We start from the raw sequence: 11487 nt of genomic DNA on the forward strand, positions 1-11487 counted from the left end.
TGTTTTTTAGTATAAAGTTGCCAAAACGGCGACGTTATTTCCTATTGTGATGTATCTTACATAAAACACCAGAAAGCATGTATATGAGTACATATATGATTGTGTGAAATTTTACGTGACCATTCGGTTACTAGTTACGTTTTTAAATTTCACTAAGTTCAACCCTTTGTCGTCACTTCCGGTTAAATTAAATTCACGCGCGCACTGACTGGTTGAAAACTCCGGTTAATTTCGTAAATAAAATATACAGTAAACAATAAATTCGGTTGCTACCGAATCACCATCTTCGGAACAAGCTGTTTAATAAATACATTTCTTGTAAGTATGTTTTCATATATGTTTTGTTATATCAAACTAGCTGTTTTGCTTTTGTTTTGTCGGTTTGCTCACTGCTAACGTTACATGTCAATCAGGTTACGGTTGTAAAACTTTGTTTTAGCAAACTGGCATATGGCACTTAATTTCATACATGCATGCTCTATAATGTAACATTCGCTGTAATTTTTTCCACTAACCCTCTTTCTGTTACGATATCGTTAGCTAGACAAATGGTTTGCAAACTGGCAGTAATGTAACATAACCTGGCGTTTGCCATAGTTACGTTTTGAAATTGATTAGATGCCTTTGTAAGTCCGTTTATGTTTTAAAATGTCACTTTTGTCAAGGTTCATGGTTTGTGTCCGAGTTAACTAACAAACTACTACGAGACATATATCTGCTAACTGAATCTGGGATTTTCGTTTTTGTTTTTAACTTATTAGCCTACTTATTTTTAAAATCACGTGTGATAATGAGCTGATCTATTCCTATTCTAGAGATCCAGGGTGCCTAGTGTGGTCTCTGTTGTTCTTAAACCGTCCGTATTAGAGATTAAATATGACCAGCGTGAAAGATCCAGACGCCGACCAGCATTTTAGCAACAAGCTGGAAGACATATGGAACAAACTGCTGGTGCAGCCCATGCGCGAAATGGTTGACACGGAGATGGAGTTGTGTCAAGCTCACAAAGAGTTTTTTAAACCTATCAAAGGTATGGGATAACCTTCAGGGTCTTTATATAATCACAGAACAGTGACAGCTGGTGTTTGTAGTAATGATTTATTTTGCTTCATAGACATATGTTCAAAGAAATCCAAAGAGGATGAAGCCATGTTTGAAATGATTCAAAAATACAGAAAGGGTACGTGGAGCCTTTAATTGCAATCTGTAGATGTAAAGCCACATTGTAATGCTTCTATAAAGCTTTCGGATATGCCGTTTTGCTTTCAGATATCAAACAAAATCAAGCCCTTTGTAAAGAGACTGGAGATTCAATCCCAGCCATATTGTCAGAAATAGAGGAAAAGGACGCTCAGAAAGAAATGATAATACAGAAAATCAACAAGCTGAGGCAGGAGCAGGCCAGGAAGAAGGAATGTAAGTTTGGGGCAGAAGCACATTCTGACCATCTTTGTTTACATTGTTTGTTTACATTGTTTGCATCTAAAACAGGCTTATGTTTGTTTCCCTGTATCATCCATCCATCCATCCATCTCCCCACTGTTTATAATGGTCTAGCTCATATAGGGGCCTCGAGTCTATCCTAGGTAGCACAGGGATTCTAATCCATTGCTACATTGCAGGGCAGATCACACATACACATATACACAGGTAGAATTTGAACCTCTCACCCTGGAAGTAATGCTCGTAATGCTACTTACCTTGATACCCCCTGTATAATTATTTGTCTTTTTTTTTTACAGCGATTATTTCTCAGAACAAAGCAAATAAGGACAAGCTGAAAAATCTGAGTACAGTCAGGCAGGTTTTCCAGGACTGGCTTGGTCTGGAAATCCGAAAAATTCACGGTAAGGCTCCCTTTATAGTAACACTGTACAGTTACAACCTTTAATTACCTTTTAGTTAATGGGTGGTTAATACCAGGCAAATCCATACTGGTGTGAACAGACTGGAATTTTCCAAGATAGGATTTGTTTACTGTGCAGGACTCCTTATTCATTGTAATGTCTGGTCTTTCTGTTTGTGATTTCTTTTTGTGTGTGTGTGTGTTTTCAGTCCTGACAGTTAGATGAGATTTGGTAGGGAAACGACATATTGACCTTGAATCTGTGCATCATTGGATCTGTGTGTATAGTTTTATGTTAATAGGTTTGTATGCATTCGGGCCTCCAAAAATAGCTCTATATATTCATTCTTGGGGGGTGAGGGGTGATATTTAATAAAATAGCTGCATGTTTGTCATGAGTTCCTACTGGTTGAGACGATAAGTCTATTTCGTTGTACGAGGAGAAGCATAAAGCAAACATTAGTTGTAGCTGACATGGAGGTGTTGTGTCCACACTTGGCGGCAGCCTCATTTAACAAGAACCTTTGAGGCAGATGATCATCTTCTAGTGTATCAATTGTTCCCCTCCGTTGCTTTTCTTCACTGGATGTGGAGGTGTTCTTATGGATGTTGCGTAATTTCCCCCCTGAAGGTGAGAAGCTGCAGTTCATATTCCGAGGCATTAACAGCAGTGATCCTGATGGCGTGCACACATTCATCCTTCGGCTCAGCGAAGAGGGGTTGTATCAAGGTGAGCCCACTGATATATTTTTTTTTCCTGTTTTTATAATAATTTATTTCTTTTTTGCATTGTGTTACTCGTGTTTTTAAAGCAGTATTGCCAGGACTTGGGAGCTTGGTCCAAGGTTGACTAAGGAGGACTATATCTGGCCATGTTCTTCAAACTACGTTTTTTAGGGAGCAGTGCATCGGGGCACGCCCCTGCTCCGGGTACCTCAGTGGTGCCTTGTTAGTCAGGAATTCGAACCAGCAACCAATAGTTCAGTTAATACACACCAAAATTGCTAAATCATTATATTTTCTAATCATTCAAATGGGCATTAGCATGATTTGTAATATGTGGGGAAAGAACTGCCAAATTAGGTCATTAAGAGGCAAAATGTGGTGAAATCTTAGGTGGCATAATTTTGTTGGAAGAGATATGATTACTGATTAAATGAATAAAGAGAGGAATGGGGGTAACAATGACTCTAGTATTACAAGGCCTGTTACATGTACAACAATAGCCTGTTCTGGGCTCCAGGGCAGGAATGTTTGAAGTGGTCATTGCTCAGGTATCTGTTACTTATTATAAAGCTTTGGTTAATAATGTGATTCCTGTTTGCTAGATTGTTACACATTGGGTCCATTTCTCATGTTTACTGAAACTGCCACATGATCTCCGTATCTGGATAAACACAGGAAAGTTGAGTTGACTTGAGGTTGTAACTGCCTTTCTCATTGTTCCAGTTGTCTCATGCGACCCCCCATTGGAGCGAATGGCTCACTTGGAAAAACGGCTACTTGAGACCAACAACTTCTCTGCCTTCCTTGCCAATGTCAGGAAAGAATTTGTTTCTTTACCTAAGACCTGATGGGGAAACCAATTGAATGTCTGAAACTGTAGTAACAATCTGTAGTAATTCTGAACCCTAACTCGTCTGTTTTGTTCTTATCGCTTTGGTAAAATTGTTTTTGTCTTGCATTTTATATATAAGTATTTTATAAATGTAAAATTGTTTTATAGCAGCAATATTAAATACCTTTCTGTATTTATGTTATATCACATTACCTTACCAGCACATTTTTTTGAATAATCATCTTACACAGTTTACGTTCTGGTGTGCCTTTTCAGCCTGCAGATTATTGCTTATTGTAGCTACATGTGCATTGCGATCGAAACTCTTTGGAGATTGCTTTGCCAGAGTTTGAATAATGAATTTGTAGTGATCACAAAGCTATCAGACAACTACTGTCAAAGTGATGAAAGATGAGTGTTTTTTTTTTGTTATTTATAAATTTGTCTTGTGGGTGCTTGGTGGGGAAAACTTTAGTCAAGTGAGACAGACGTTCATTCAGAGCCTTGGTCTAAAATCATGCCTCTTGGCACATTTGTGATGGTTACAGAAAGTGGGATGTTCTGTCATGGAGCTATTACTGTCTTACTGTCCACTTTAAATCCTTCTTCGCATGAAAGTAGGTAAACATTCAGGTTTTTAGCATTTTTCTTTTAGTGTCTGAAAGATTTCATTTTCCCTAGAACTCCAATATAATGACAGTGAAGGACACTCACCTTTCCGTGCTTCATTTACCTGCAGTATCTTAGTGACAGATATAGCATTTGGGGGAAGAAAGCCATTCAGTACCTTTAGCAATAATAACCTTCATTTTTTCTTAGCTGAAACCAATGATTTAATTGTAACTCATCAGTACAAATTCCATTTTTTATACTACAAAATATTAATGGCAATCTAAAGAACATACACAAGATTAGTGTTTGTCACCTCTGATTTGTGTTCAGTCACAATTTAATATGACAGATTTATATCAATCACACTTCAAAAACAATATATGTACAAAGGATCCTGAATTTGCAAAATATGCACAAATTTACTCAATAGTTGAATTCTCCTGTAATAATGCAGCAGTCATGTTTTGAGGTCTGCAACAGGTCACACACAGTTTCAGCTTTATTAAGTGTCGTTGCTTGTTTATATACAAAATGGCAATTACGGAATGTGGTTAAGCAGATTCATGCTAATTTGCTTTTAACGAAAACTGGAAGCACCTGTAAAATGTTTGTCTATGGAATTTGAGGGCCCGAAGAATTTCACACATCAGAAGATTTTGTGATGTCAATGGTTGGAAGCTCCTCCACGTAAGTTGATGGGAAGTGACCTCTTTGGTTATTCAACACCCCATACCACCAACCGCTCTGGTCCTTTTCTAAGACATCTAAGAGGTCACCTGTGGATTTAAACAATAAACAAACACTGCATCTGATTAGGAAACCTCAGTCAATATCCTGCACAGTCACTAATCACCCACCTTCTTTTAGCTCTAACTCGTCGTCTCTGTCTGATGTGAAGTTATATAGAGCTTTGCATTTGCCAATGCTGGCAAGCTCTGCACCTATTGGGAGAGAATAAGAATGTCTTCAACAGTCCTAGTACTGGAATAAAATATTTAATATGCAATTTACATTCAATTATATTACTCATATTTTACTGTATTGAAGTTTCTTCTTGGCAAGTTTAAATACATTCTGTAACTGCTCAAATGCACTATACTATTATTTCTTTAGTCAAGCAGTGTGAAATTCAACAAACACTTTATCCCCCCCCCCCCCCAAATAGAATACCCCATTATCTTTTTGCCTGCTATGTCAATGGTGTTTACCTGGTTCGTCAGTAAACCCAGAGCTGTGTCCATTTTGCTGTCTCTCTAAACTCTCAGTAGAGGCAGCAGAGTCCATATCACTAGAGCAAGTCTCTGCAGTTAAAGTGTTCCAGCTGGGAGCCAGCAGCATGGACACCCTCGCCCTGTACGGAGACCTCTTTATCTTAATGGGACGTGTCAGCTGCACTATGCTGTGCTCGGCGTCCTGCACAAAAAAACACACTGGCTGATGTTATCTGTGCATCTTGATACAGGGATGCTTCAGAGAGACGCGGCACGTCTACGCGGTTTCATAATTAGTGCATCACTTTCTTTTCGTGAGCAGGCAAGTATCCGTGAGTCTCCTCCCTCCTTGAGGGGGACTCGCCATGATCCGTTATGTTGTTTTAGTAACATCTGCAAGGTTAGGTGCTTTTAGCTTTTATAGTCAGTACCTTATCTTTCCATTTGGCGATGCTGTTGGCGAACCGATGTGAAGGCTTTGACCTCCCTTCTAAGTCAGCCACGCTGCAGGTGAGTTTCCAGTATGTAGCTTCAAGGAGATCCAGCTTCAGTGTGGCCTAAGGAAAGTCCACAGCATTCCGTCTTAAATGAAACCTCGAAGTTAAATGCACTTTGCTTTTGGCCGAGCTTAAATGGTGGCACAGAAATGCACCACGGCCTCAGAAGTAGCGTTTTTACTGGATCACCTCATCCAGTAGCTGCTCTGTCTCTTCCAGATTCTTTTTGTTTGAGAAGGAGGGATTTTCCAGGTAGGTTTTCACCAACTTCTCCAAACCTGAAAAAAAGTAGATTTTTTTTTTTTTTTAACTACACACGTATGGGAATTAAACTGACAAACGTTGTGATGGGTGTTACATTTCCATATTTATTACTAGTACATGCTAACCCTCCTGGTCCTTCTTTGCTTTTGTGATACTCTCCTGAAGCCGCTGCAGTTTTGTTTTCATGCCCTCCCTTCGTCTCTCTTTCCCCATTATGGTTTTGCCGTCCTCTTCCTGTCCAGTGTGAAACATTTATATAGAAGATATATAGGAAACTGCAATGGTATCCACAGTCCTGTGTGAACCTGAACAGACCAGGCCATTAATATTATACGCAAAAGCTTAACGGATTAACTTAGAAACATGAGAAAATTAAAAACTGACAAAATAGTCAGGGAGCAGGAACTCAGTCTTGTTATCTTCTGAAGTAGTACTTGTCTGCTCAACCAGCATCTCTATGTCCGTTTCAGCGTTCACTCTCCTTACTGCTTGGTCTATCTGCTTCTGACACTGTAAGAAACATAACAAGCATTTGCTGTACAGCAGAGGATTACATATGTCTTTGCTCAGCATTGCTCTAAATCAGTTTCCTGTTCCGGTCCTTTGAGACTCACAGACAGTCCACGTTTTTGCTGGGAGCTGGGAGAGAGCAAAAACGTGGACTGGTTGTGGGTCCCTGCGGACCGGATTGGGGAACACTGCTCGAAACAGCATGGAAATGGCATAAGGAAATGAAGAACTCACATGGATGAGGGTCTGTCCAAAGCTGGACATGTGCAAGTTGTACTTGTTCAGTATATTACAGAGTATTTCTATGCGCTGTTTCTCCATCTCCTGAACGACCTAAACAATACACACAACAAACAGTCAGCCTGAATATGGGTAACCTTCTGGCCATGCTATTCAAGGCCACATTATACTCCATGGCCTGTACTACAAAGCGGGGTTACTGGCTTATTGGGGGATTTAAGGTACCACAGTTTAAATGGACTTCATATTCATTGATTTACATTTTGCCCAGACTACCTTAAATCTGACAAGTTAGCCCGATAAGCCAGTAACCCCGCTTCGTAGTACAGGGCACTGGAGAACTGAAGTTGATGATCCTTATATAAAACCATGAATACAAAATCTATTTTAATATGAATGTGTAATTGAAAGCATTCAACAGAATCTTACCGTAAGATTTTCACATGGCTCAAATGAGTTACATTAAGGCTAAGGGTTTGGTGTCACCCTTATTTCATATAAACAAAGCATGTGATGGTAACTACTGGTCACCTGGTAGCAGTTCTTCAGTGTGGTTTCCCATTTGAGCCTGAACTGAAGGCCTGCCAGGTTGGTGTTGAAGTATTCTTCATCTGCCTTTACTTGCAGTTCTGCAGACTTTGTCAGACGGTTCAGCATCTAGCAGGATAAGGTGATCAACACTGCTTTTACATCACTAGCAGAATAAACCAGCATGTGATATGATGAAATACAATGTCCCATTCTCTTTTATGTTCAATATAGAACAGTTTTGTTATAGAAATGCAGTAATTCCATTACCTTCTGTTTTTCTTTCTCTGTACATATTTGTTTGTTGTTCTCCACAAAACTGAAAAGGGCTTCATGCTCTCTTGTTAAACCAATTAGTTTCTTCTTGCTCTGTGGGGAAACAGCCTCTGTAATGTATATGACTGCTTTCCGGAAATGTCACAATTTTAGACTGAACTTTTAGGCAATATGTTAATCAGTAAGTCTAGGCTTAATGAAGCATACTTCATATAAAATGTTAAATACAATTTCAAAAACTGAAATTTGGATTTAAGCAATGATTTTGTTTAAAAGGCACTATAGGAATTATGCATGTAATTTAGATGGAAAAGTTTTCAATTAATACAAACAGTACTTTTGTTATATTTATCCACAGTAAATAGTTTTTTTTAGCTGAATGACAGGAACAAATATGTTATAAATACTCAACCGCATGATGGACTTTCTCACTACTTTTTTAAAATGATGAATTCTTCAGAATCGTACTTTGGTCTCACCTTTAATTGTTCATTCCAATTTGTAACCACAAGCTTCCCTGTCTTTTCAACAGCATTGTCTAGCTAAGAAGGAAAAGTTGAAGAATATTAACTGAGAAAATTTGGTGTAAACAGAAGTAAAATGAAAGGCACATTAATGGAAGAATGAAATGACTGTCATGGCAATGAAAGCTGAGGTATCCTCAGTGGTCACATACCGGCCGCCTCCTCTTGTTATGTTCATCTAGAACTTGACGGATTTCCAGAATGGCTTCTTGTTGAAAAGCGTTTCCCAGTGTTCTGTTTAAAAAAAAAAATCCCATTCAGTGATTTAATGATGCATGTTTCAGAGTTGCTGCTTATGCTGCAGAAGCCATGTTATGGATGCTTTGATTACCACAAACCACCCAAACGTAATATTCTGGTCTCATATCCTTCCGTTTTACCCCTCAGCTATGCATTAACTGCAGAAATTCATGCTAAATACCTGTTTAAAATGCACATCAGCAGTTACCCATAGATTCAAAATCAAACTTTTTGCGCAGTATATAAAAGTGATAAGTAGTGCAATGCACAGTCATTAACAAACCACACATTTATATACGTTATATATACTGAACCAGCCAAAAGTTTGGACCCACCTACAAATTTTAGAATAAAAACTATAAAATATCATACATGGAATTATGTGCTGACCAAAAAAAATTAATTACGAAATATAATTTGTTGGGGGGGCAGCTCTGTGGGTTGGGACTCAGAAGGTTGCTGGTTCAAATCCCATGGTAGGCAGAATGATCCCACCATTGGGCATTTGAGCAAGGCTCTTAACCCCAACTACTCCATGGACCGGCTGCCCCGACTGTTTCTTCTATGGCACTTTCATGAAGTGGTCTCCTGGGATGCTCTTCCAGCTGTCCTGAAGGAGGTCCCACATATGCTGAGCTCTCGTTTTTTCTTCACTCTCATGTCAAACTCCTCTAAAACTATTTCTGTTGTGTTTAGGTCAGGTGACCAGGTCATGTGATGCGACACGATCACTCTCCTTTGCAAGAGGCTTGGCACGTCCAAACTTTTGACTAGCACTGTATGTATAGTGAAAACGATTGTCCTTGCCTTAATGCAGTGGTCATTACCTGTGAATGTCCGCTGTGGAACACATTTCATCTGAGATGTGTGCCCAGGCATTGTAAGTGGAGCTGGAAAATGAGAGAAATTATGGCGAATCTTGAGCTCACCAACTTCTAAATCTAGTCAGTAGTTCTACTTATGACTAATTCTGCACAGTAAGCTATGAATTTGGCAGCGGAGCGCCTGACTTTCCATTTGTCCACTTGTTTCCATTTGTTTTACCGCTCAGATGTCCACTAAGTACATTTAAGAACATTCCTACGTAGCCTAGAGAGGTCAATGAGCAGGCGGAGCCATGCGACATCGAATGCACTCACTTCCTGATCATTCCTCTGGATGCTTTGATGAGTTTGCCCGCCAGCTTCTGCAGACCTTTGGCGTAACTGATTTCTAGCTCAGCCCTGCAATTCGAGATCATGATCATCACATGTCTGAGATACGACTTGTAACGAGATTCAGATCAAGGTCCACGACGCAATTTTATTAACAGCTAACAAAACATACACTTCAGGTGGCCTAGCTGTACGGATTTAATACAATTCAATTTTATTTGGCAGCTGAGGATTTTGAAAGTTAATCATTTTCTCCGTTTGGCATAAGTCCTGGCTTGTTTCCTAATTCTGAAGCAGGACAAAAAGGATAAGGAAAGGTCTAATTTTCTCCACCACACAATTCCGCTACAGTCCATAGGAAATGGCGCATTGTAATCACTTTCATGACCAGTAACCTTATCAAACCACCTTGCTGAAAAATTCTGTTAATGCAAACAAAAGCCCATTTGTCTAATCTCTCAGGTTTGCTCTCCTTTTATACCCTTTGAAATCCAGTAATTCAAAGCTTTGTTGCTGCACTAAGCGTTGTGGCAGGAGGCTCTGTTGGGTTGGTAAGAAGACTAGAGTCTGGAAAAACATGTTTCAGTCCTGCAGGAAGAACAAGTGGAAAAGTAACTGGGTTTATTAAAGAGTAACTCAAAGGCTCAGATCCCCAGTGCGCTGTGGGTTTTTTTCAGTGTCTTTGCTACACAGAATTTTCTCACAATATCACTGAGCACATCATAATTTATAAACAGTACCTGTTTATCAGCCTGCTAAATAAATAAATAACAGCAATCCAATGTGAATACCTTTGCTGGAAGACTGACATAAGTTCCTTGCAGAAATACTCTCCATTTTTTGAAAACTTCTTAAGGTCTTGGTACAGCAGGTTGTACTGTAAAACACAGGCAGACATGCGGAACCACATCAGAGGTTGCCGGAGTAACTTCACTTCAGGAGTCAGGGGTAAACTCCATTAGCTTGAAACACATGGTTTGATTTTCCCTCAACACATGAAAAGATTTCTCCTAAAAAAGAATAAATTTAGCAGGAATACTCACTGTGCATCCGTTGAGTGGGTCCTTCATCTTGCTTCCGTCTGGGCCGTTTTATTGACTCTGCACTTTGAAACTTTGACCACCCTTCCAGTCATGCATGCGGAAGTTATTTACATGCATATAGCCCTGTTACTCCACTGGCACTTTCCATCTGGGTATAAAAGCTGCTCATTTGTCCCCTAACCCTCCACTATGCTCTCTACAGTGAAATAACACAAGAGGACTCAGTTCTGCGTCTTCTACCAAAACTATTTGCATTTCAAAACCAAAGTCAATTGTACACATAATCAAAACTGTTGATATATTAATATATTAATATAAGCAGTTCCGCAATCTAAAATTTTTACTTCCACTGCCAAAATCACATTACACATCTGTCACTGGGTTATGCTTAAAAATCTGTAACTGACGTACTGGTGTTTAAAATATAGATTATTAGGATGTGGGACATGAAACCCACTTAATTATCTTGTGATTATTTGACTTCTTATTCAATTTCATTCTAAAAGGTACATAATTAATAGAATCTATGTTAACTTCAAATCAACTACAGCTTATGACATGTAATCTGGAGGTGATGAATAAAACCTTGCAAGTCTATACTGAACTGTATATTTATATACACACCATCTGTAAATATACCTGGTAAATGTAAATACAATGTTTTTGTAATATGATCAAGAAGAAATTTCGAATAAGGCTTTAAAAACACATGGAAGTAAGTGGCATGTTGGCCTAAAAGTGTTTACTCAAAATGTATAGCAATACGTTTTCATTGGTATCCTATCAGTTTTATGGGTGTGAAACACTGAGATCATCTTTGGAGCAGGTGATACGTCTCAGTGGTGGACATCTGATGCATGATTAGCTATTTGCACATCTGCTCCTGGAGTCCAGTGAGAGATGGAGAATATCTGTGTTTATACTGTACAACTGTAGCAGCAAGGGAGAGTCTTCAAAACACACACACACCCACCACACACTTAG

General features: G+C 39.1%; 2 protein-coding genes across 4 annotated transcripts; one reads left to right on the top strand and one right to left on the bottom strand.

Annotated features, from left to right (window-relative positions):
• The first annotated feature begins 22 nt into the window (after positions 1-22).
• spc25 (SPC25 component of NDC80 kinetochore complex) lies at positions 23-3658 on the top strand. Of its 2 annotated transcripts, none has more exons than XM_023816590.2 (7): positions 23-318; positions 868-1030; positions 1115-1180; positions 1270-1416; positions 1743-1847; positions 2478-2576; positions 3296-3658. In XM_023816590.2, exons 2-7 carry the CDS (start codon positions 877-879, stop codon positions 3418-3420), a joined length of 696 nt encoding a protein of 231 aa, XP_023672358.2. In that variant the 5' UTR covers positions 23-318; positions 868-876; the 3' UTR covers positions 3421-3658. The 2 variants fall into 2 exon arrangements, with proteins under 2 accessions (XP_023672358.2, XP_023672278.2); XM_023816510.2 differs by having other exon boundaries at positions 27-318; positions 816-1030.
• A 657-nt stretch (positions 3659-4315) lies between these two features.
• Positions 4316-10739, bottom strand: nostrin (nitric oxide synthase trafficking). Of its 2 annotated transcripts, XM_023816314.2 has the most exons (16): positions 10504-10739; positions 10252-10337; positions 9446-9529; positions 9134-9196; positions 8219-8300; positions 8022-8084; positions 7537-7635; positions 7270-7395; positions 6733-6831; positions 6373-6498; positions 6114-6222; positions 5914-6002; positions 5659-5784; positions 5225-5429; positions 4874-4957; positions 4316-4792 (listed from the first exon to the last, which is right to left on the bottom strand). In XM_023816314.2, exons 1-16 carry the CDS (start codon positions 10528-10530, stop codon positions 4656-4658), a joined length of 1605 nt encoding a protein of 534 aa, XP_023672082.2. In that variant the 5' UTR covers positions 10531-10739; the 3' UTR covers positions 4316-4655. The 2 variants fall into 2 exon arrangements, with proteins under 2 accessions (XP_023672082.2, XP_023672157.2); XM_023816389.2 differs by lacking the exons at positions 10252-10337; positions 10504-10739 and having other exon boundaries at positions 9321-10177.
• Positions 10740-11487: the final 748 nt, after the last annotated feature.

Source organism: Paramormyrops kingsleyae, chromosome 1 (genome assembly GCF_048594095.1).
Source record: "Paramormyrops kingsleyae isolate MSU_618 chromosome 1, PKINGS_0.4, whole genome shotgun sequence".
NCBI lineage: Eukaryota > Metazoa > Chordata > Actinopteri > Osteoglossiformes > Mormyridae > Paramormyrops > Paramormyrops kingsleyae.